The sequence below is a fragment of the Desmodus rotundus genome, chromosome 7, assembly GCF_022682495.2.
Source record: "Desmodus rotundus isolate HL8 chromosome 7, HLdesRot8A.1, whole genome shotgun sequence".
Taxonomy (NCBI): Eukaryota; Metazoa; Chordata; class Mammalia; order Chiroptera; family Phyllostomidae; genus Desmodus; species Desmodus rotundus.
This window is the reverse complement of record NC_071393.1, coordinates 100066139-100093433: the sequence shown is the minus strand read 5'-3', so window position 1 is coordinate 100093433 and position 27295 is coordinate 100066139. Positions and strand designations below refer to the sequence as shown.

Sequence of the window (27295 nt, the reverse complement as noted above, 5' to 3'; positions counted from 1 at the left end):
GTAAAATAAAGTAAAATAAATAAAGTCTTAAAAAAGATAAAAAACAAATGTCTTCTATATTCTTAGAAAATATTTGTTTTCTGAAGTGCATATGGGTATTGGAATAAAAATAATTTTAGCAGTATGCATTTTAATGTTGTTATAATTATGATAAAAGGTAAATAAGACAGATGCTCAATGTCACTAATCATCAGAGAAATGAAAATTAATACCACAATGAGGTATCATCTCACACCTGTCAGAATGGCTATTAACAAACCAACAAACAAGTGCTGGTGAGGATGTGGAGGAAGGGGAACCCTTTTGTACTATTGGTGGGAATGCAGATTGGTGAAGCCATAGTGGAAAGCAGTATGGAGATACCTCAAAAAATTAAAAAAAGATCTGCATTTTGACCCAGCTATCCCACTTCTGGGAATATATCCCAAAGAACCCAAAACACTAATTCAAAAGAACATAAGCACCCCTATGTTCATTGCAGCATTATTTGCAATCGCCAAGATGTGGAAGTAGCCCAAGTGTCCATCAGTAGATGAGTGGACAAAACAACTATGGGACATTTACACAATGGAATACTATTTAGCTGTAAAAAATAAGAAAATTTTACTCTTTGCAACAGCATGGATGGACCTGGAGAACATTATGCTAAGTGAAATAAGCCAGTGAAAGAAAGACAAATACTATATGATTTCATTCATATGTGGAATCTAATAAACAAACTGAACTAACAAGGAAATTGGGGACAGACTCATAGATGGAGAACAGGATGACAGCTGGGGGGTAGTAGGTTAGGGGTTAGAGGGATTGAGCAAAAAGGAAAAAGGACTCATGGACACGGACAACAGTGTGGTGATTGCTGGGGGGAGGGGGCAATACGGGGGATAAATGGTAATGGAAAAAAATACAATGAAGATTAAATAAACAAATAAAACTAAAAAAAGTAAATAAAACCAAATACCAAGAAATCATATAAATGAAGGAAAGCAAACAGCAGTAAAAAACTATTCAAAGAAAAGACCAGCACTAACAATTTCAATAAATAAATAAACTATTTCTTTACCCTATAAAGAGTTTATTTTTAAAAAATCCCATGAAACTCTATCATATTTTCTCTCAGTTAATGAGACACTTGAAATGTTAACAACAAAAAGTATTGTCTTATACCCATGCACATAAAATTGAGATTATAATAAATAATATACTAGATTTCAGAATAAAAATACCTATGATTAAAAAGGCCATTACATAATTTCAACAATATTTTCTAAGGAAGAACTAGTTAAATAATAGATTAAATGTGACCTGTCAGAGATATCAACCTTTATCAAAGTCTGTGTGGGATGGTACATAAATAAGGTAGAATAATCAAAATTAAAATAAAATATTTAAAAGAGAAATCTGGTCTTCAGTAGCTCTTATTCTTTTTTTTTTTTGATCATTGTTCCTTTTGAGAATTTGAAAAAAAAAAATATATATATATATATTTCCTCTCCAGATAAATTTTGCCAACAATTTCAGGTATTCAACAACTTCCTGAAGCTACATTACCATTCTCTAATATACATTAGGATCATAATAACTAACATTTATAAGCATTTCCCAAGTGCTAGGCATTATACTAATAACTTTATATGCATTTTCACTTATCTTTTATAACAACCTCATAAGGTAGATACTACCCTTTCAAAACAACCTATGAGATCAACACTATCATTATATCCTCTTTATGGATTGGGAGAGTATAGCTTAGACATGCTGTTACTTGTCTAATGTCACACAGCCAATAAGAAGGAAAGATGGAATTTACATCTTATCTCTCTGATCCCAGGTTTCCAGCTCTTAATCACTGTCTTTCATATACTGAATATATGTCTTTCATATACTTTAATCATATACTGCCTTTCAATAAGGGCTTTCCAAATTAATTTTAGAAATCAATGTATCTGAAAAAAGAGATAAAAACATATCCAAAAGTATATCTAATCCCATTCCTTATTTATATCACCCACATTGCAAAAGAGAATTTGGTTACAGAGATACACACAAAAAGAAAACTGAACATAGGAATATGTGTGTGTGGCAGGGGGTAAGGGAAGTGGTGGTAAAAAAAATGAGAAGAAACTAGAGGTACAGTCAGAACCAAAAATGTGTACTGTGGGGTTATCTATGATTGATGAGCCGCATAATTGTTCTGAACAACATAATAATCAGAGGAAAGAAGGATTTAATCAATAATATTTAACCTGGTCCTTGGATAAAAAGATCTTTTCTGGGGAACACTGTATGGACAATATTCTCAACAATATTATATAATAATGATTTTAGGATGTTTTGTACAAAAAGGTCTTACATATTTCTTGATGTAGATCACAGCATGATGTCAAAGTGTAGGCTGGAAAAGGTAACTCTATCCAGGGTACAATACAGTCTTTGCACAAAATTTTACAATGATTTGGATTGGGCTGAGGGTAAAATGTATAATAGTTAGGGAAAAGGACAGACTGTGCAACCTTTAGGTAATCTTTATGACAACTAAGTTTTTTAATTTAACAGCAGAGAGTTTATTTCCTCTAACAATAACCTGGAGTTCAGAAATGCGAGATTCTTTATAGTAGGCCTGATTCATATGCAAGGATAATGAAGCAGAGCATAAAACTGATAACTTCTTAGGGAAGTTAGAGAGAGGGCCTGAACTGGATAGATGCCTGAATTTCAGACTTTCTGCCAAAGTGAGTTGAAGGAAGACCTATATAGAGAGATAATATATAATTCACACTGATCTGTAAATAGGTAATGTTTGAGACATGGCTGAAATCAAAACAGCAAATGCTCTCTGTTTTTGTTAAATAAGAATGTTGTTACAATATAACAAGATTATAGAAAAGTGCCAAAGCAGTACTTGAGAAAACATACTGCTGTAAATATCTACATTAGTTTATGAACTAATATGTTACATATTTATATAAGAACCTAAACATGGAACAAAGTAACCTTAAATATGTAAGAAAATTAAAATAATGAGAGAGCAGAAATAAGTTATTTAAATCAACAGTAACATATTTAAAAAACAAGTTACAATCACTACTTTGGAAAAGTGTTCTAGTTGGTAAAAAATAAAGTAAAATTTTAAGATAATGCAGATAAAGTTATTTCTAAATTTTATTTTGGACATGAAGGAGAATTCCTAAAGAGGGGAAATATTAGTTGTGCCTTTAAAATTAGGTATGATAAGGACAAACACGTATAGAGCACTGGGAGGGAAAAACGCATTCCTGGCAGATGAAAACAGCCAAAGGATATATAGAAAAGAAAGCATTCTATGTGCCATTTACAAATAAGGTAGGTCAGAGTGCTTGAGATAAATTATGGAGGATCTCATTATCACTAAATATGTACAAGAAGGAAGGAAGAATAAAAAAAGAAAAACAGAAGACCAAAGTCTGAACTTTAAGGAAATGCTATTAGAGATAGCAAGAAACTGTCAGTGAGGAGGTAAATGGCTCAACAGACATTTGTTGATTGAATAAAAGAAATGGCCATTACTGTAACTGTTATATAATTTAAAAAAGAATGAGTCTAGCAATTTTACAAGGAAAACATAGAAGATGATGTAGTCTTTGAATAAAAAAGTATATAATCTAGTTAGGAAAACCAAGAACTATATAACAATACAATATAATACAAATAACCTAGTATCTCATGTTATATTTATTGACCTTTATAGGTATGCATTTTAACAGGTGTCTGTAGTGTTCCTAGGGAATTCTGAATCCATACACCTTTTATATTTAAGAATTTAAAAAAAATAATAAAGTGAGTACCTGTCACATGATAGTTAGGGAAAGATGTTTGAAATTATTCTGGAGGAATTATCAGATGAACTTTTCTTCTCAGACTGGCAATTTTACTATATTCAGAGAATTATCTATTTCAAAGCAAGTAAGACCAAACTTAGAAAGTTGCTTGGTATCCAAAAAGGAAGGCCTTTAAAGTCAACCACATCTATTTATGCTTTATTATTAGACAAGCAAGAGGTATGAAGTCTATGGTGATGTTATTACATTAAGCAAAGGTCCTATTGTTATACCAAAAGATTATGTACCGTAATAGTGACAATATTATTTTTAACATGTAAACTAAAGGCAGAATTAGCTAAAATATTTAAATTTTAGGAACTAATGTTTTAGAACAGAAGTTGAATAAAGTAATTTTCCAGGTATGATTAATAGGTTTGAAAGTCTAAGTTAGTCTCTCTCCCTTTCCCCACCTCTCTCTCTATATAATACTATATATATTTCTATATTGACTCTGCACTCTACTGATACAGTTTAAAAGGTAAAATTAAAGTCTCCACCTGAATTTAAAGACAAGTTGATTTTCATACATTTAATAATAATATTTGACTTTACTAGGACTATATTAAGTATAACAACAATATGGAAGTCTAAAAATATTTTGGAGAACTGTTCTGTTTAGGACGCCATCTTGCTTATCTTCAGTGAATAGGCAAATGAAAGCAAACTCATGTACTTGTATATACCCACACTCCAATAACCACACATCTACACTCCCGCACTCAATGCCATATGTACGCTGTGATGACTGATTCATGGCTCGACCGCATTGTTAACCAGCAACAGAAACTTCCAGGGTTCTTTGTTAATGGGTTAGCATTTGATCTCCTTTGCTGATCCAAAGTATAAGGAAAGGGAGAAGCAAGGCATTTATAAAATTAGTTACATGACTAGTTATTTCAAGTATCATAGGAACTTCATATTATGGGGTGAAATAACATTTTCTGAACCTTTATACAAATAAACACCACTTTACCAGTATGAAATCTTAACACTGCTAAACCAAATGTATGTACACATAATCTGGTAAGTTTGTTGAATGGTAATACTGCCACCCTTACTGAGGAAGTATTAAGGTGTTACTGTGGCTTTATGTATTAGGCTATTTGTAATATATTGATATAAATTCTTGTTTATTTCATTTTATTAGCCTCCAATGTAGAAGATATAAATCACAGAAAATACAATATGCTCAGTATAAACTTTTTAAAAACCATTGTTTAGTTAAATGCGAAGTTTTGAATACTTTCTAATTTCTAGTGACTATTCTTTCATGATAAAAAATGTACTTGACATTCAGTATATATTTAAAAATATATAAACTTCCCATTAAAATATGCTTCATAAGATGATTTGAAGTTAGAGTTTCAAGTGAAAATTTAAAAATCGTACTTACCTTTGATTCGAGGTAGACATTTGCTGATGACATTTTTGTAATTTTGCATATGTAACTAACTAAAGAGATGGCACAAAGAATAAACAGGCTATCATTAATTAATGCTCGAACAAACACAGTCCATTTCAACTGATTTTCTGGGACATCTCCATGGACTAGCATTGCACAAGTCAAGTTCACCACTAAAAAGATAAGGCTTGCCAATATAAAGCCCAAATGCAATAGAATTCTGAAAGAAAAAAATAAGTTTATTAGATATTTATAAAACTAATAAGAAATTAAATTTATTAGTGTGTTACTTTAGATACAATAATTCCTTCAGTTTAAAATGTTTGTAATTTCATTAAATAAAAATTTAACAATCACTCAGAGTTACTTCAGCTATCTTTGCTGTCATAAAATTAGTATCTAAACCATTTTAAAATAGCATTAGAATTGAAAGCATTAATTTAAAAATAATCTCATAAGCACTTGAATTCAATTGCCTCTACCAGGAAGAATGTAGGATTATTTTAACATTAATTCAGATAATCCTGAATTTTTCATTTCTATAACTACTAAGCATATTTTCATTGATCTTTCCATTTCAATAAATCCTTGGCTTTTATAATTTGCCTGGAATATTAATAAACTACCTGAATTTAAACTGATCACTAACACTGATTTTAAGAGGAAAGGGAAATATGTTTTAAACAATGTTTAATTTTATGAACTTCTCATTAACCATAGCAAACATTACTTTAGAACATGACTAAAGAATATAGGGAGAGTAGACTTTCAAGCACTTATCAACACCTCACCTTCTTATGAAGTTGCACATGTACTATGCACACAGAGAAACTCTGAAAATGAAATGCTTAAAAATTTTCCCCTAAGAAAAATTAGACCACCTCATAAAACTCTTCAGGGTAAGGGCTGGCTATCTATATCAAGTAGCTCCAACAGCTATCTATATGAAAGTAATCCCAGTTTCAGATACATTCATACTCCTAACTAACAGAATTCAGAAATTTATTTGGCATACTAATATCTTCTATTTGGGGTCACTTTCAATAGTGGAAGTCATAAAACACTGTCTGCTTTTGGCTACAGTTTATGCATGGTAAATTGGTGGTAATGCCTAATCTGTAACAAGCGATCTCTGATAAATGTACATGCAAATTACAAAGATTTTAATTTGAGAAGTTTAGATCTTAATATTATCACAGATTAAATAATTAAACAATAATTACATAGTTCAATATCCAAAATAGATCTTAAAATTATCCCTAGAGCCTGGGGATTATAGAAGTTTAGGAAATCAAAGCATAGGTTAGCAAGTTAGTGGGAGAACTGGTCCAAAATCCAAATTTACTGGCTTGAATTTTTGAGGTTAATCAGTACTGAAACATTATTTATTTCATGGAACTATACATTACATTCTTTCCCCAAATAGCATAATCTAACATTAGTGTTTGTGGACTCTATGAAACTACATTTGACATCTGAAGGATAGTAGCAGGGATGCAAAAGAAAAAAAGGAAAAAGGGGTATTAGGCAGCAATATGGTTGTTTGTAGGAAAAGTACCATGGGTTACTCAATTCACTTCCTATGAACTAATCTGACGATTTGATTTTCTATAGAACTGCTAAGGTACCCTCAACCACCATGTCCTTGAAAAATCTACTATGAATAAAATTTAAATCTTGCTACTCATGAAACTTACTTGTGTTTGTCAAGTTCAGTGGCACATCTGACTTTACATATAACCTATAAAGAAAGTACAGAAAGTAAGTTTTAAAAATGTGTAATAGAATATTCTTAAATTTGTTTTGACTTTGTGTTTCAAAGTGACACAACTACAAACAACAACAGATAACAAGTAAAATTCAAATGTTAACAGCAGAAGTACCTTGAGGCAAAAATAGGCAGGTTTCCCAAAGGCTTAAAATAATAAATTAATAATTTTTTATAGTCCTAAATTTCTGTCTTTAAAAACTTATACAGAATTAATTCAGTTTAAACATTAAACTTTTATTATGAGCCAGACATAGTGCTGAATGACTTGCCACTTATTCTAAACTTCATTATTACTTACATTTTGTCCTAAAATGGAAGTACTTACTATATGAATATGGGTGAGTGTTCTCCAAAGATTATTTTGGAGGTGAACTGAAGTAGTAAGAGGAAACAAGGGACCAAAAACTGAACACAAAGCTAATGAGCATATACCACACATAGTAAACTTCTTCCTTCACAAAGCCTTGCAAAGCAGATCCTCAAATACTTGTTAAACAAAGTTAAGAAGGTAGGTAAGAAGAATTTGAAATAAATATAGAAAATTCTGGCAGCATAGTGTGGAAGTTTTCAGTTCTTTACTAGTGAATTTGGGCTTTATTATTTCGATAATTGAAAGATATTGAAGGTTTTTATGTAGGCACTCTAAAATATTGAATTTCCTAAATCTGGTGTCAGTGTAGAGGCTACTATAAAAGATCTACAGACTACAAGTAGGAAGACTAGTTATAAGATATTGAAATAGGGTATGAAATTTGGGAGTCTGGAAAGAAAAAGTATAAAATCTTATAAAGAAAAATAATGTATTTGATAACTTACTGATTTCAATCATTTATGAGCACACACTATGAAAGCTGCCATGGATTCATAAATATTGTACATAAATTGTTTCTGCTCTCAAGGAGCTCAGTGTATAAAAGAAGTACTATCTATTTTGACACATTGTGATATCATTCAAAAGATGCTATCGTAACACCTGGGAAGGGAGAAGGTCTATTTCAGTCTAGGAAATGGTAAGAGGTAACAGGAAAGGAAAAAGACTGTGTAAAGAGTGAAGAAAAGAGAGGTGGGTGACGGAGAGAGACCTAAGAATCAAATTAGTCATAGAAAACAGCTGAGTAGTTTAGTGGTAAAAGAAAATATAGCCCTTGTTAAATTATGCAAATGTCAAGAACAATTAAAAAAAACCCATTGATCAATTTACTAGTATATCATTGGTACCTTGAAGAGAATTATTTTCAGTGGCGTGACAGAGCAAGAGTGCAGAGTTAACAGAAACAACAAAGGCAGTGATAATACTCGGGCAGATATCAATTCTGAGGTGCATTTGAACATAGTACACCTGGAAAAATTTGTGTTGGGGGATAAGTCTCTATGAATATTACATGTTTCTGCATGTTCCAGGTCTTTTGAGTGAAGGGGTTTGTAAAAATCCCTTGAAAATTAGAGATAATGTCTACCTTAAGGTCAAAGGGAAGATTTGTTTCCTATTATAATGAAGATAGAGAACATCTCCCTCCCTGGAGACATTCCAGGGGGGTATTCTTTTTCTTCCTTTTTGGTGAAAAATTTGCTTACATTTAAGAGTTAAGATAAGGTGTGTTTGTCTCTCTTCCTTATTTTTGAGCTTCTCCCCTGTAACATGCCCTGCTACATGTACAGGGAACATCTGGCCCTAACAGTGTTGTCTTATAGCAGTCAGGGCTTGGGATGTGATGCAAGACATTGCTTTGGTGGTTGCTTTTGCCATGAGCAATAAATGGTCTTTTTCTCTGACCCATGAGTCTTGTGTTTTCTGTCAGTATATGTATCGATATATAAAACTGTGGCAGGCTAACAAGCTTTCAAGTAGAATAAATCTCAGGCCCTTCAGTTTCTGACTTAATCATCTGCTGGTCAGAAATAAACTAAAGTACAGTACAGGGAATATTGCGATAACTATGTATTGTGCCAGGTGGGTACTGGAAATGTCATGGGCAACACCTTGTAAAGTATATGATTGTCTAACCACTATGCTGTACACTTGACACCAATACAAAATAATATTGAAAGCAAACTGTAATTTTAAAAAATGAACTAGAAAGGGTGAAATGGTAAATGGAGAGTGGGAGAGAAGGGAGAGTTCAGTTGTTAAAGAAGGCTTTAGATGAGGCAGGTTATCCCTGAAAAGGAAGACACATACTTCTGAGTAAACAATGAAGGAAAAGATAGTTAAAGGGAAACATGGAGGTTTGCACAGATCTACAAACCCCTTTGTTTAAATAAATTTGGACATAACATGGATACAGACATTTTGATATAGAGAAGATGAATGAAAACTTGGCAGACAGATTCTATTTTTTTCTAGTAAGTAGGAGGCAAGGTCATATCCTTGGAATGGATGTAGATTTAAGCACTTGGAATATAGAAAACATTTTGAACACATGACTAGAAGGGTTATATAAGAAAATACTGTAATGAGAAGCAGAGAGGTCCTGTTAAAGTCAGGCAGTTTACAGTGGATTTTAAAATCAGTAGTTTCCTGATTTTAAAATTGAAACAATCTAATAGAAAAAAAAATGGATGCCATTATAAAAAGTTCAAATAACTAGGTTGCATTTTTATATAATTTAGAACTATAACATGCAACTATTGTAGAGAAAGAAAAAGCAAGCAAGGAAACCACAGCAGAAAGTCCAAGGATGAAGAATACGAGACTGACCATTGGTTCTAAATGCAAATAATATCAGAAGGGAGCTAATAGAGTGGGGTAAACAAAAGAAGTAAAGTAATTCAAGTGAATCAGATAAAAGAAGTAAAGTAAATCAGAGTGAAATCAGATAAAAGGATAAATTCAAAATGTATAAGGAAAAAGGGAAGACACTAGTCAGGAAGAACTGCTTCATTCAAAAGCTGATTCAAGATGTGGGCATGCTGTTGGGTGGCTCAAATAGAAATGCAGAAACCCTAGCTCTGAGAAGCCATTGAATTGAAAGACATTGAGTGGGTTATCAATACGGGCTTTGAAAAAGATCTATATAATGGAACCAGCCCAGAAGAAAGAAAATGCTGATTCATCCAGGGAAGTGGAAGTTATTATTACAGCCAACAATGACCTAATCGGATGGCATAGATTTCAGAGATATGATGATGGTATAACAACAGTAAGTAGTACTGGGAAACATAAAATAGGCTGATTGTTTTTCCCACAAATTTAGATGGAGGGTTTATAAGGCACAAAGTGTCCTTTGGAAAAAGCTAGATTTCAGTGAAAGCATTTAGAAGGTTCAAATTAAAAGAATGGGAACACAGTAGGAAGTATAATCCATAAGATTATAGTTCTTGGGATGGGATAACTAATGAGTGTGAAAGGGAGCTGAACCAAATAAGGAGATAATTAAATGTCAGCTATCATCCAAGATTTGCAGAATATGTTACAATGCAATACATAAACACAACCTGATGCTTTAATCATTTTTAGATTATAGTGAGGTTAAAAACAATGATCTGTTATTAGTATATTCCAAGTATTTTGTAGAATTTAGCTAATAGGATATGATTCTGAGTAAAAAAAAATTAGTAATATCAAAAATGCCAAGTAATAATGTATTATTTGTTAGGACAGTGAAGAATAGTTCATGAAACATAAAAAACATGTACTTTATGTAATTTTTTTGAAGTTAATGGTAAATAACATACAAGTAAATGACTTTTCTGATGTCAATTTATATCACAGGGGCCTTATCTTCCCAAGTCTCTCTTATTACCAGAAAAACTGAATAAATGGGCCATTTGTAGAAATATTATTATGAAAGTATGAAGAATTATGTGGGTTGATGGGTATCAAATGTTTTTCATCATATATGAGGAGGGCCCCCCAAAACCCAGAATTTATTTCTAAAAAATGGTGTATTTATTCTTACTTGTTTAAACTTCAGTCACCTTCAAAGAACTTTCTATTTGATGTAATATACCTATCAAAACATGTTTTCCACTGCTCAGAACAGTTTTTCAACTCATCGATTTTGATACCTTTTAGTGCTTCTGCTGTTTTTGGTTTCATTTCTTCCACATTGGCAAAACATTTCCCTTTGAGGACTTTGTTCATCCAGGAAAACAACAAAAATTGCTTTGGGTAAGATTGTTTGAATGGGGGAGGAGCACGGAGGTCATGCCATCATTGGTCAAAAACTGCTGAACACTCAGAGTGGTGAGGGCAGGTGCGTTTGTAAATCACTCATCATGAAATGGGCAAATGTGTGGACAGAGTCTTCAAAAAAATTCACTGAAACTGAACGTAGCCTCTCACAATAATGCCAGCTGATACACCATACATATTGGTTCCTAGAATACCCACCTAGTGGGGGAAACCTGTACTACAAGGGCCCACCCTCCAGAAGATAATTCCGGTTGTTTTGGGGTCACCCCTAGTAATCTACCTTTATCTCATGTGCAAACTAGCATCCCTTAATTTAAAAAATGCTTAAAATTTTTGAATTAATAAAGGCTGAAAATACTGTTTATCACTAGAATTTTATTTTAAAATTTGAACCTATTTATAAGTAACCTGAAATGATTTTCTATTTAAAAATGCAGACTTCCATATTTTATCTCCTTATTTAGTTCCTCAAATAGAGGATATGACAAATATATGTATTTTTATAAATGTTACCCAAGTTTAATTAATACAAGTATCATAAGATTTGAGGAAGAATTACCTCAAATCTTTGAAGAGCTGTGTAAAATTTGTTGTCCCCCATGGCATGTAGACCCATGTTGCATGAAGATGGTAGGTACTAGAATACTTATTAAAACTGGTGCTTTTCTATAGAATTTCTGGTTTTTAGTTGATTTCTCACTTTTTTAAAATTTTAAATATAAACTTAACTGGAGAACATATCTTTATAAAATTCAAAATTGATACAAAAATAAATTGTGGTGAGCATAATCTCTTCTCCATGGTGAATTGACAGGTATATATACCCAGCTATGTGGATTGGTTTACAGAAGCAGTTATCCACAGTTCGCATCTCAATTGCTTAAGTTGCTATGGAGAGTAGTGCACCACTCCCAAGCTTACCATGGCTACTGCTTGCATTAAGCAATGAGGCTTTTAGCTACTTTAACTATAAATTGAAGAGCCAGACTTTTCTCAGATGTTCTCTTTCAATGCCTATCATACATGCATTTTTAAAAGCTCTTTTTAAATCTTCTAAATACATGTACATTTTCTTTACAGCAGCCATTTCTTCTTTCTAGGACACAATATTTTTTTGTCTCTCCCTCTTGGAATACAAATACTTTTTTAAAAAGTTTCTTCTCTCTGCTTAGTTGTTTTCTTCTGAGTTGCTTAAAAGTGATTTTTATGTATCTAATTTTGTTCTCAGCTGAAACTCCACTAAAGCAATATGAAAGGGATTTTCCTAAAAGGAATAAAACTGTATGTTTGAATAAGTGGAAAAAGATGTAATAACAAAATGCTAGAAGCCAGAAAGCAGATCGATGTGTGTGCAGAAAAGGCCTGCATCATAGCAGGCCTGAGACTGTTATCCTCAGAATAGCCTGCAGGTAAGGTTGGTCTTTGGCTGGCACTGGGGAACTTGGAATTTGGGAGGATTGCCACTTTTCCCTAAATGATAAGGGTGTTTCACTGTGCCTAAACTGTTTATGCAAACAATATGGTTTATATTCAACACCTGCTTTCCTTCTGGGAGTTTGGAATTTTGGTATGTAATAAGCAGAGTGCTTACATGACTAAACCCCAATAAAAACTTTGGCACTGTTTCCAATGATCTTCCCTGGTAAATAACATTTCACATGTATTACCACACTCATTATAGAAGAAATTACGCATATCCTGTGATTCCACTGGGAGAGGACTCTTGGAAGCTGATTCCTGGTTTCCTCTGGACCTAACTTTATCTCTTTTTCCTCTTCTGATTTCACTCTATCCTTTCATTGTAATAAACTTCAACCATGAGTATAACAATTGTGAGTCCTTCTAGCAAGTCATCAAGGCTAAGGGTAGTACTGGGGATCCCAACACAATGTGTGATTATCCAAGAAAGATGAATCCCAAGCCAGTCATGAGGAGGGTTGAGAACCAACCTGATAAATTTCAGAATATTTAAAAGGTATAGGAACCAATTTATCACTCAAAGCAAGAGGAGGAGGTGGCTAAGACAGGAGTAGATAAAAGCTGTTTAAGACCAGTTAAATCCCTAAATCTCTTGTCTTAGTCTATGTCTACCCAAAAAACCTGAACAAGCAAAACCCTATCCTCATTAGAGTCAGAGATAATATACTTCACTCATAAAACAAAAACAAGATGCTATTAATAAAAAAAATTCAGAGAATAAGAAAGAGCTAATAGAAGTGAAACATGCTAGTAGAAATAAAAAAGTGGAGAGAAGGGCTAGAAGTTGGGAAAATTTCAAAAAAGTTTAGCAAAAAGACAGATGCAATATAGGAGAGAAGTGATAAGAAAAGGATCTGCTCCCTAGGTCCAACATTCAAATGTTAGGAGTTCCAGAATGGGAGGACAAAAACAAAAGAGGAGAGAAAAATCAATGAAAAATTTAAGAATATTTCCCCAAACTAAAAGATACATGTGACTAAATTGAAAGATCCTGTTCAATGCCCTGCAAAATGGATAGAAAACAGACTCGTATGAAAACACATCATTTCAGAACACGAGGTCAAAGAAAAATCTAACGGCTTTCAATAAGGGAAGAAAACAAATCACATACAAAGGATCAAGAATCAGAATGGCTTTCACACTTAACAACACTGGAAGAGGAACAACACCTTAAAAGTTGTGAGGAAAAATTATCTTCAACCTAGAATTGCTGCCTAAACTATCAATCAAATATGACACAATTAAAATATTTCAGACAGAATAAAACCCCTAAAAAAACTGCTTACCAAGCACCTTTTTCAAGAAGGTACTAAAGGATTACTTCACTGAAACAAGGTATACAGTGAAGGATTAACTCAGCAGGCCTGAGCTGCCAAAACCCTGTACATTCCAAAGAAAGATCTGGCCCTTTCTTGGCTCTTGGAAGATAATTTGTAAGACCTTAAAACGCCCTGCCAAAGAGTATTTTTGTTTGCCCAAGGCTTTGGGTTACACGAGAGTCTATGCTAACAATGCGATTTATGGTGGAGGCCCTGGACCATGCGGTATCAGTTTGACCTTTGAAGAGGCTATAGACTGAATAACTGAAACCAGCCATGAAGGCACTTCATGCCCATATGACTGATCCCCAACAAAAACCCTGGACACCATGTCTCAGGTAGGTGCTCCTGGTTGGCAATAGTTTACAGGTATTGTCACATATTATTGCTAGGAGAATAAGCGCTGTGTGTAAGACTGCTGGGAGAGGACAACGGGAAGCTTGTCTCTAATTTCTCCTGAAAAACCTTAGACATTTAATTCAATAACTTAATTTTACAAAAAAACAAAGCTAAACTTTAGAAAATAACTTAAGTGGATTGTCCAGGAACACAGGAAACTGAAAGGATTAAAAGCCAGGGGTCTTGTCCTGACTCCTAATTTAAGCCTCATGGGAATTCTGGTTCTCTTTGATATATTTGTACATTTAAATCTCTAATGGCATATAGCTCAAGTTAATTCCCTAATTTTTAAGGTGACAAATACTGCTTTATTAATAGTGTCATCTATATGTCACAGCAACTACTTATTTCAAAATTTGCAAAGTTAACATGCCCAATAAAAATGTATTCAGAAACCAAATTATCTGTTTAGTAAAAGGTAATGACCTAGAAACAATAACACCTTCATTTTGTTGTTTTGCAAACTATCAAGTATTTTTACTTAACTAGAAGCATATTTTTGTAAATGATAAATAATTATTCAGGAATGAAGCATTAATTTTATGAATGAGAGAAAAATTTGTGAGCTTTCATTATTGAAAATCACCCTGAAATATAGCAGATTACTATGGTCTGTTCATTAGTTTACTATGGATATTCTTTGAAGATATGCTAACATATTTTATGTTAAGAAATATACAGAATTTATTTCTGAACTGAGTCTCATACATTATAGATTTAGACTCCTTAAGAAACTGATTTAAATTGAATTTGTGCTGAAACTGTGCTATCCTTTTAAGTTTTTCCAACATTAAATCCCCCATTGTATATTACTGATTTTTCATAAAACCTTTCATGCTTTTGAACTAGGATGATAGCAGAGTTGCTTTTTGTAAAGATAGACAGAGAGCCCGACACATTAGAAATACCTGACTAATGGTAGAGAAAAAAAGGGGCAGAATGTTTCAGACGAAATAACAGAACATCACAAGAGAGAAAGAAGCAGAAGAATGCTGCTTACTTTCTTTTCATCTTGATTTCTTAAGGACAATAACAGTTTGAACATAATCAGTGATGATGGTCATTCACATTAGCTTAAAAGCTGCTAATTCCATGGTATGACAGAAAAGTTCCCTAGAGTACACAGTATCACATCAAACCAGCCCAAGTCATTCGATCAGCAATTACACAAAATTCTACACAACAGCTGAGAAAAGAGCCCAAAAGTTTAAGAAAATATTACTTAAAAATTTTTACAGTGAAAGATTGAAGGTGAAAAAATTAGCGTGATCAGTATGCTAGTGAAAAATTGCAGCTATAATTGAGCTTTTGTAAAAAGAACATACAGGTATTTAAAAAAAAAAACACCCAGCTTTGACATACCCAGCAACATCATATCTTAGAAAACAGATGATTCTAAATATTTAAGTATTTGTGTTTATGTCCTAAACTAAACTTTGATTAGTTTTAACATGATGTGTAACTTTTTAAAATTGGCATTCATCTCTTAAGAGAGAGAATTCACAGGCACTGTATTAGATTTCAGAACTAAGCCATAAAGAAGAGCTTTTCTCTTTTTTAACTCTCAATTCTAGTTTGCTTTATTAATGTCAGACTAATAGAATTAAAGGTATCTTGAATGTCACTGAGACTAACCATTTTATTAAACAACTGGCCCAGAAAAGTAGTGATTTGACAGATATCAATTAGCCAAGTAGAATTGAATTTCGACTAGAACTCAGATCCCCAAATTTCTAGTTCATAGCTATTGCTGAAATAATACTATTTTAAACACACTCCTTAACAAAGTTGCAAGGATACTTAATTTATAAAAAGACACAAGGACACTTAATTTATGTAAGTTTGTCTTTATTTAAAATAGAGTACATAAAAAGTTCTAACTGCTTTGCAAAGTTGGGCATTCTGATTTTATTTGTGGAGATGTCTTCTAAACCCTTTTACTTGACTGTGAATTTGCTCAACCATCCAAATCATTAAGCACTGACCACATAGATAACAGTGCTAGGTGCTGAAGATTATGCAAAATTTCCTTCAAAATAAATGTAACACATAGTGGTTTAGCCAAAGCAATACATAGGGTAGTAGAGGAAGGCAGAATCAGTGGTATATCATGTGATATGGTGCTTTTCTTATATTTGGTTAGATTTAGAATACCATACATTTCCCATAACTTAACATGCTAATTACTCAGAATTCACATAAACTACTGTTGATGGGTATTAAATATAATTCAGCTTTGTTATATGGAAATTATAAAGATAGATTGTGTTGGTTTGTTTTACTCCTTCAGGGAATATAATACAGAAGTAGAAGGGAGAGGAGGAATAAATACAAATTAGTAGCCCCTACTAGGGTTTGATCCACAAAATGTTTTTAGTATTTTTAACAATACTTCAATACCCTATCATTAAAAGTAAGTTTCTCATTTAAAAGAATCAGAATTTCTGATTTTTCTTAAAAAATCAGGTGATTTGGCAATGGTACCTTGCAGCTGGACTGAATTAATGTGGCTGTCCTCTTTAGATATGTGCTCTTTAGTTCATTACAGTCCTCAAATGATAGTATGCAGGGCCCTCCAGGCATTTGACTTTGAGATCCCTGTTTTAAATCAAGAATTCTTTTTGACAGGGAGAGGGCAAGTAAGTGGGTGGGGGAAAGAAAAGAAGGGTGGAGACTAAGTTCCCCTGTGAAATTATATATTCACATGGGGTAGGGATTTCCCTACCCCATGATATTTGACATGGTAAACAAGGGCCTTGTTCATTCAATAAATAATTACTAAACATCTGATACATGCCAGGTATTAACCTAGAGATACAGCAAGACAGACTTGGTCCCTTTTCTTACAATGCATACAAAGTAGTAAGCTCCCACAATGAAATTACACAAATATACAATTACAAATGTTGAAATGACATGAAAGAAAGGAGCATAATGTTCTAAGTCTGTAATTTTGAAATCCAACCTAAATGTATAGTTGGATGAAAGCTTTCCTGAAGAAGTATCACGCTGGAGCTGAGTTAACTAGGCAAAGAAAGAAAGAGTATTCTAGGCAGAGGGAAAAGAATATGGAAAAGCTCTGTAGCAGAAGGGAAACAGCAAGTACAAAGGACTGAAAGAATGCTAAGTGTGGCTGAAGAGGAGAAGAACAAGGAGGAGCACAGTATGAGATGAGATAGGAATCATGAAGTGCCTTGTAGTATGTATAGGAGTTTGTCATTAGCCTAAGAGTAACCAGAGCCAATGGAAGAATCTTGGAGTGGAGAATAGACTTGTGGGAGCCAGATGATACAGACAACACTAAGTAGGAGGCTAACTAATGTAGACTAGGCAATAGATGGAAATAGCTTGGACCAGGCATTGTAGATGGGGAGAAGTGAGTGGACTTAAGAGATGTTAGGAAGTAATATAGGCAGGACTTGGTAATGGAGTAAATGTGAGGTATGAAGGAGAAGGCAGCATTGACACATAGGTTTTTGAAATATATAAATAAATTAATAGCAGTGCATTACAGAATTGGGTAACAAAAGAGAAGGGTCAGGTTTTGGGGATGACAGGTGTGTGATAGGGAGGGAGGAGGAAACATCATGAGCTCAGTTTGGGATATGTTGAATATGAGGGCTATCAGGGCTCCAAATACCCTTGAGATGTCAAATAGGTGTAAAGTATAGAAAGCCAGAGCTAAGAGGAACAGTCTGTGTTAGGATCATAGGTACGTGTATGAGTCATCTGCTTTTAAGTGGTGTGAAGTCACAAATATGGATACAATTATTGGGAAGAACAGGTGGCCTAGGCTTAGGTGTTCAGCAACCTCAAGCTCTGATGGCAAGGCAGAGGCAGATGAGCTTGAAGAGAAGCTAGAGGGCTATAAAAAAGGAAAGTCAGGACAGCTAGTCAAAGTGCTAGCCAGTGGGTGTTACAAAGACAAATATGGAGTCTGCTGCTGCTGCTGCGAGATTAGTTTGGGTGAAGATTAAAAAAAATCTAATGAACTTGTTGACATGAAGGTTACTGCAAGCCTTAGGCAACAGCTATTTTGGTAGAGTGGTGGGGCAAAGGCAGATTACAGTGGCTGGAGAAGTAAGAAGATGGTGAGCACATGTGTGGCCATCCCTGAAATTTAATTATGAAGAAAGGTATGGGGTAGCTTTTGGCTTTGTCAAGTCTCTTTATTGATGTTTTCTGTTTTATTAATTTCTACATTCATATCCTTCTATTTGTTTCCTTTGGCTTATCCTATTTTTCTTTTTCTAACATAAATTGCACCTTGGCTTGGAAATTACAGGCTCTTCTCTAGTAATTTAAACATTTAAAGTTCTAGACTTGCTTCTGCATGCCAATTTAGTTGCTTCTTTCAAGTTCTGATATGTAGTATTTTTATTACCAAATACTAAGTATTTTTCAAATTCCATTGTGATTTCTTCCTTTATGCACATGTTCATAAGTGTTTTAAAATTTTCCAGATAAACTTTCATGTTATTTTTGTTACTGAATTCAAACACTGCTTTCTCAGTGAGAGAATGTAGTCTATGAAATCCCAATGCCCTGAAAATTAATATTAATACTTAACAATCAACACTATATGCCACTACCTCTAAAGATTTTATATAAATTATATAATTTAGTCCTCACAATGATTCTGTGAGGTAGGTAATATTATTCTCATTTTTATAATTGGGAAATAGGCACAGAGTGGTTAAGTAATTTACTCAAGTTACACAGAACTGATAACTGATGGGGTCAAACTTTTTAAACCTCTTCCCCACTTAAATTTTATTCTTGGAGTAAATTGCAAACACCGCTCTGTGCTTTTTTTTTTAGAAGGGAGGTCCATTTTATTGAGGTATATGTACTACATACTGCATGCATTTAGGGTGTAAAATTAATGAGTTTTGTAATAGGTATACAACCTGTGAAACCACCACAGCAATCAAATACAGAATATTTCCACACCCACTGAATTTCACCCTGCCCCTTCTTTGTGTATCCTTTCTTTTGCCTAGGCTCCAAGGAACCGGATATCCACTTTTTGTGATTATGTTAGTTTGAATTTTCTACAATTTAATATCAATGGGATATTGTGTAGGCTCATTTTTGTATGGCTTCTTTTATTCTGCCTACTAATTTTTAGATTCACCCATGTTGTGTGTTCCATCAGTAGCTTGTTGCTTTTTTTCTTTTTTTTTTAACTGCCAAGTAGTACTCCTTTGTATGGATATATCATATTTTATTTCTCCCTTTGCTTTTGGACATTTGAGTTAATTTTGGGCTGTTGTGAACAAAGTTACTAAGAACATTCACATTCAAGTTTATGTATGGACATATGTTTTCCTTTCTCTTTGATTTCTAAGGCTATAATGGCTGTGTTTTATGAGAAGCTTATGCTTTATTTTTAAAAAACTACCAAACTGTTTTCCCATGTGGTTGTAAAATTTTACATTCAGTGTATATGTTCCAATTAATCTGCATCTTTGCCAATACTTGGCATAGCCTTTTTAATTTTAATCTTTCTAGTCAATATTTAGTGGTATCTCATTGTGGTTGTAATTTTCATTTTCCTGATGACTAATGATCTTGAGTACCTTTACATGTCATGTGTGTAATGGTGGTATAAGAATAGGTTGACTGTTTCCAGGAATTTATCCATTTCTTATAGATTATCTAGTTTGTTGGTATATAATTGTTCATAGAGTTGTAATACCTCCTTTGATTTTTCTTTTTTCCTTAGTCTAGCTAAGAGTTTGTCAACTTTGTTTACTTTTTCAAAAAACAACTCTTAATTTCATGGATTTCTATTGGTTTTCTATCCTCTAGTTCATTTATTTGGGCTTTGATCTTTACCTCCTTTCTTATGCTAACATTGGGTTTAGTTTGTTCTTTTTTCAGTTCCTTGAGGTGAAAAGTTAGGCTGTTTGTCTGAATCTATCTTATTTTTTAATGTAGGCATTTATCACTATTCTCTTTTAACAATGCTTTTGCTGTATCCCATAATTTTTGTCATGTCATGTTTTCCTTTGTCATGAGGTGTTTTCTAATTGCCCTTTTGATTTCTTCTTTGACCCCATGATTTTGCTATTTATTTTCCACAGCTGTGAATTTTCCAGTTTTACTTCTGTTACTCATTTCTAGTTTCATTCCATTGTGGTCAGACAAGATACTTGGTATGACTTCAATTTTCTTAAATTTGTTAAGGCTCATTTTTGTAACTTGACATGTGATGTACTCTGGAGAAATACCCATGTGTGCTTGAAAAAGTGTATTGTTCTGCTGTTGGATTGAATGTTCTGTGTAAATCTGTTAGGTTCATTTGGTTTATAGCACTGCTCAAGTACTGTTTCCTTATTGATCTTCTGTCTGGATGTTCTATCCATTACTGAAAAGTGGGGTTTTAAAGTGTCCTACTATCATGGTATTACTGTGCATTTCTCCCTTCAATTCTGTCAGTATTTGCTTGACATATTTAGGTACCCTGATGTTAGCTGCACAGACATTTATAAATTGTATTCAGTATTTGTCTACATATTTATCTTTCCCAATGAGTTTCATATTTATGCTGTTGTGTTACTGTTTAGTATCCTTTGTTTCAACTTCAAGAACTCTCTTTAGCATTTCATGTAAGGCAGGGTTAGTGGTGACAAACTTCTTTAGCTTTTGTTTATCTGGGAAAGTCATTATCTCTCCACTTTCGAAGAATAGTTTTGAAGAATGTTTTATTCTTAGATAAGTTTTTAGTGATCTTAGATAAGTTTTAAAGTGATCTTAGATAAGATCACTTTAAAATGATCCATGCTGGCCTGTACAATTTTTGCTGAAAAATCTGCTTATGGAGGGTCCCTTTTATGTGACAAGTCTCTTCCATTTATCTTCTCCCCCTCCCCCTTCTTTCTCTCTCTCTCTGCTTTTAAAATGTTTTGTTTTTGACTTTTGACAATTTGATTATAATATGTCTTGGTGTGAATTTCTTTGGATTCCTTTCTTGTATCCTTTCACTTCTTGGATTTAATGTCCATTTAATACCACAGGAGGTTTTGGCCATTATTTCTTTGAATACACTTTGTGTTTTTTTCTCTGTTTGTCTGGATATTGGTCTTCTTGATAATATACTATAAATCCTTTTAGTTTTGTTCATTTTTTTCTCCTTTTGTCTTCTGACTGAATTATTTCCAGTGACTTGTCTTTGAGTTCATCAATCCTTCCTTCTGTTTGATCTGCTGGTGAACCCCTCAAGTAAATTTTTCACTTCAGTTTTTGTGTTCTTCAGGTCCACAATTTATGCTTTGCACTTGTATTTTCCATCTCTGAAATTCTCATGCCTTGTTGAAATTGTACATGTTTTATTGAACACTTTAAAGTAAAACCTCAAAGTACTTTTGTCAGCAATTTCTTATTTGTCGGGTTGTTTTAAAAATATTTGTCTTTGGTATTTTCAGGTTTTAGTCTAAGGAGTTCATTTTCATTTAGCCTGACTTAAATTTGTTGGGCTTTCTGAATCTGAAACTTGGTGTCACTTGTAAATTTGGGCAACCTTTAAGTCATTAATCTTTTGAATAATTTCTCCGAAACTCGAATCAGATATACAGGGTCCAGCAAATAATGCCCTTATTTCTTTTTTCACAGAATAAGCATGTAAATCTGTAACGTAATAATATCACACTCAAGCACACCATATGACATTTTAGGTGAAATGTTCAAATTAAAACTATAAATTATTAACCCATATTATTACCTTATCAACCACACTTAAGCAGGCCTTATTTCTGCTGTATCCTATATGTTGAATCTGTTCATTATGTCTTAATTCTCTTTTAACCACTTGTTCATATTTTTCATTTTTTATTTCATTGGGCTGTATTCTGGGTGATTTTTTCTCAGATCTTCTAGTTTACTAACTTTTTAAACTGTTTATTCTGTTGTTTACCATCCATTTCAGTTTCTAACTTTAATTATATTTTTCATTTTTAAACAAGATTTATTCCCAAAAGTGTCTAATCAGTTTTGATTATTTCTTGATCATATATCAACATTGCTTAATTCACATAAATGAATATCTTATACTATGTATTTGTTAATTCTGACATATTTAATCTTTGTAGGTAAGACTCCTTAGTGTAATTTTTCACTTTGAGCTAATGTTCTTTCATATTTTATCTGTCAGGATTCTGGTTTTAACATATACTCCTCAGACAATTTGCATTTGCCCTTTCCAGGTTACTATCGAGCCAACATAAACTACATTTTCAGGCTATTTTTTTCCTCTAAAGTCATAGAAGTGGTGTGAATTTAGGCTTCAAACTTGTATGAGAGCTTTATGAATTCTCTGGGAAGACTTTTCCTCGTCTAATTTGTATCTTCTTCACTCAGAGCCAAGGCAGAGATAGGCACAAATCCTATCACCAACCTCTGAGGATCTGCTTATTTTCCCCCTAATCCACTGAAGATGTACACTATGATGATTCTGGCATTAATCTGGAGGGAATGAGATCTCTGATTAGAACTCACTACAAGGTAATGCCTCAAATATCACCTCCCCATACCACCAACACATAAAATTAAAATCCAGGCTTTAGTCTGGCAGGAAGCAGCTAAAAAGTACCCCTAATCCCAAGACAACACTCTGCATTCACATCTTCTTTTGTGGTTTCTTGCCTCTGAGGAATTTCCTCTCTTATCAGCTCAATCATTCACTGAAAAAGATTAAATGTTCTCTGCAGCATTTTAAGGCATTTCTCTGATCTTTGTTCAGTGATATGGCTCTGGTTTCTACTTTTATAAACTAGGAGATGAGAGTCATATGCTCAGTATGAAGAGGGAAGAAGATTGCTGGAAAGTAAAAAAAGCTTGAAGTGGTAGAATATGGAAAGTTAAATAATGAAGCACTAAATAATAAAGTGTTGATAGTATCCAGGAAAGTTCATTGGGAGAGATCACTTGATAAGACTTGATCGCCCTTGTCTATACAGTAGTCTCTTATTTGATACATATTAGCCATATAACCTTGGACAAGTTACATACACCCCATTTATTTCTCCCTATATCATGGGGGTTGTGAAGACAAGTGTTACAAAGCACTTTGAAAATATTAAATCACACAAAATGTAAGACATTGTAACCAGGTCTTCTACCACAGAATTGTGTGTCAACAAACTGTTGTATCACAGATGATCTCAGGAATAATAGACACAAGTTAATGGATAAAACCATTTAAGAGATTCAGACAAAATCACAATTACAGATAAAAATCCAACACTGAACTAAACCACTATTTCAGTAAATAGTAACTGACTTCATGATATGAGACGTATTTGTTTCACTGGCTTCTCTATTTAATATTTGTTGAAACCAAATTAGCAAAGCCCTAATTACCATGGGCCATTTGCCATCATATAAAAAGTTTTGCTAAGCAAAATTCTATAATATATAAAGTGATTTCATTAAGATATACTTATAGTAATCAAAATGAAATTTACCTAATTAAACCAAGATAACCTAAGAGAATCTTAGCATTCATACCACAAGCAATCTTCTAGGCAAAAAATATAGAGATCTCAGAAAGTACATAAATAATTTCCCTCAAGTGTTCATCAAAATTAACTTCCAAATTTTTGATGGCTAAATACTTTCCAGATTTTAGTCTTTTCAAGATTCTCCCTCAATAATATATTCCCCATTGTTCTTGTTGCTATGAGATAAAAATATGATAAAATAACTTCTTATCCTTAAAGGAGCTTCCACCTTAGGTGGTGACCCTTTGGCACAGAGATTTTCAACCTTTTTTATCTCATGGCACACATAAACTAATTACTAAAATTCTGCAGTACACCACAAAATATATTTTTTGCTGTTAACAAAAAAAATAGGTAAAATTTTGATTCATTCACACTGGACAGCTACTGTTGTGTTGGCTGTTGTCATTTTTTTTTTTTTTAATTTGAGAATCTAAGGGAAAAGCAGTAAGTGTCCAACTAAATAGTCAGGTATTGCACATTTTAAAAGTTCTTGCAGCATACCTGTTGTAAATCTTTGGTCTAAGGTATCCATGCTGGAATACCGACCTGCCCATTAGTCACTTAGTAGCAGTCTTGGTTATCAGATTGACTGTGGTGGTATCACAGTGCCAGTGTTCAAGTTACTCTTATTTTACTTAATAATGGCCCCAAAATGCCAGAGCAGTGATACTGGCAATTTGGATATGACCAAGAAAGGCCATAAAGTGACTCCTTTAAGTAAAAAGCTATGTATGTACTGAAGAAAACACAGTGTATAGAGAGTTTGGTACTACCCATGGTTTCAGGCATCCACTTGGGGGTCTTAGAATGCATAACTGTGGAAAACAGAGGGCCCCTGTAATCTGTTTTAAAGACAAGTCTTCTATACTAAAAGTACAAATGTGTGAACTTTTTTCTGGTAAGGTAAAAGTTCTACTGATAAAAGTCTAATTATTTTAGAAAGTGCTACTTAACTTTTATCTCAATTCTATTCAAGTGCAGTCAACAAAAGAAAGAGTGGTTCGGGCAGTCTTAACTTTTTGAAAACATAATGAGTTTTAGAGGAACCACCAAATATGTTCAAAGTAGTAATGGCTGTCTTACCAAGTTTATTTTTACACTGCTCTATTCTTTGCAACTAAGTCTGTAAAGTTACTGTTTTTAATTAGTGAGAAGTGGATACACCAAATGCTTTAAAGAGATCAACAGTAAAATAAAATTGGTATTTAATAAGACAGATAGTGAAGACAGAGTGATTAGGCAAGATGCATACCTATTCAAAACAGATATAGGGCCTTTTGGTTAAAAAAAAATCAGCTGGTTTGTAAATATTTGTTACCACACACTTTTCCTATTGTTCTGCTCACTGGGAATATGAATTTAACTCACTGAGAAAGCTTCATTAATTCAGAATGATCAATGGGAAGTGTATTTCCAGTACCTTGAAATTGATATAAAAATTTGAATTAAAATATTCTTTTAAATACAGATTCTCCTAGATTTTTTCTAATGAATAGGGAAATGATTTCTGGTTAAGATACCTTTTTAAACAGGTTAAAAATTTGTTCTTTTACATACAGTGATGTGTCATAAAGTTGTTGATTTGATTATAAAAAGACAAACAGACAAACAACCTACACTCTTTTCGAGAGACTACAAGAAGAAAAAGCTTTAGTCCAGTTTCCTTCCAAATTATATTTTCTAGGTTAGTAGAGTTCTATTGCTTTTTAAAAATTACAATATACAAACAAGACTGATTTAACAGGAAGACTTTTAGACATTTGTAAGTTCTTCCTCACTAGCTGGGAATACCATCAATTAAAAATAAATCTGAAAACCCAATCTAGTTATTGTGTAGTTTATGCTGGAGAAGCATGCTTTTTAAATTTTGAGCTTAATTATAGAGGCTTTTTTCCCCTATTGTGATAGTGTTTAGCCACTTTGTGTTTAACTCAGGTGAAAGATATGACTAGCAGAGAGCACAAGGGAACCATCTGGGGCACTGGAAATACTGTCTGTCTTAAACTGGTGGTACTAACATGAATGTATACATATGTAAAACTTCACCTACCTGTATATTTAAAACTTGTGCACTTTGTGTTATGTATATATCTTAAGAGTACAGTGTTTAGCTACATGATGAAATGCCCACCAACTATTTTACAGTAGATCATTAATATAATTCTTGTAAGTCAAAATGTACAGGGGAACTTGTTTGATGCTTATGGCAAAGGATTGCTAGTCATGTTCAGGCAAATTAACTACATCTGAAGCTAGAGTAAAGCTTTCGTGAAAGGAGGTCATTGGTGTTATATTAGAAATGTCAGGAAGAATATATGTATCAGTTTAACCATAAAGGAGAGAAGTGCAATTAAAGTTTAAACAACTAGAAGATCAGAACATTGTCAAATAAGTGACATGACTATGGCATGATAATTTGATTTATGATTACCCATGCTTTTTATTTATGATTCTTATTGTTTGTTTTTAGTCATTGTATTACTTGGACTTCCAAAGAGATGGGAAAGGAGAAGAATTAAAATTTTGTTACTCATTTTAAACCATTGTTTTCAGCCTGCTAAAAAGCTGAAGTTACGACTGAATTTAAAAATTGTGTATTCTACTTCCTTCCTACTAAGGGAGAAAACACTTGGTTTATGTATGCAGGAAATGTAAACACTGATTCTGCATCAAATGTTTTTACTTTTCCTGATAGCTATGTTAATTCTCATCACCTCCAAAAGCCTTTGAGAGGATTAGCTGCAGAGACCAATATTGTTCTATATTAGTATTAAGTATATGATGTCACCTTGTTTCTTCCTCTCAAGAGGTTTTTTTTTTGCAGGATGGGAGGGGGATACTTTTTGGACAATTCTCAGAATTCTGTGGCTTAAATACCACTAGCTGACACACTTGATTGGCAACCTTACACTCCCAAACCTGTTTGAAATGGGTCAAATACCTAAGCTCCGCAGAACAATGCAATCCAACCAGTAATTCCTCATAAAAGAGAAAGGGGGTGTGATTAGCTTCCAGCTATTAAGCAAGTTATTGCAAAAACAGTTTGGTGGTTTGTTTCTGCAATAGGCACAGGTTAAGCTAGTATTTTCTCTTAATTAGCTCGACAGAGAGATAGACAGACACACTAGGATAGAAGAGGTAGAAAAAACAGCCGAAGCACGAAGCAACTGGGGCAAACATTAAGGGCTTTATGGAGGTCTTTCTATTGACCCTCAGTATTGGTTATCGATTATTAACTCTGCCGGAGAACTATCGAACGTAATTTGTGTGAGGCTTATCGAGCCACAGGAAAGGGGATGCAGGAGGGAATATAAGCTTCTAATAAAAGAAACGCAGCAACAATAGCAGAGGAACAGCTCTGCCTGGTGACGTAATGGCTGGCAGCAGTCCAGCTTCAGCAGAGCTGCTGCTACCTCAGCATCCAACC

The 27295-nt window shown here is 33.5% G+C and overlaps 1 protein-coding gene across 1 annotated transcript in view; it reads right to left on the bottom strand.

Moving 5' to 3' along the window:
* GPR137C (G protein-coupled receptor 137C) overlaps positions 1-27295 on the bottom strand; it is a 45447-nt gene that overhangs the window by 17200 nt on the left and 952 nt on the right. Inside the window, exons 2-3 of the mRNA XM_024567265.4 lie at positions 6957-7000; positions 5251-5479 (exon numbers count right to left, since the gene is read on the bottom strand). Of these exons, the coding sequence (XP_024423033.2) occupies positions 5251-5479; positions 6957-7000 (273 nt within the window). The remainder of the gene's footprint in view (positions 1-5250; positions 5480-6956; positions 7001-27295) is intronic.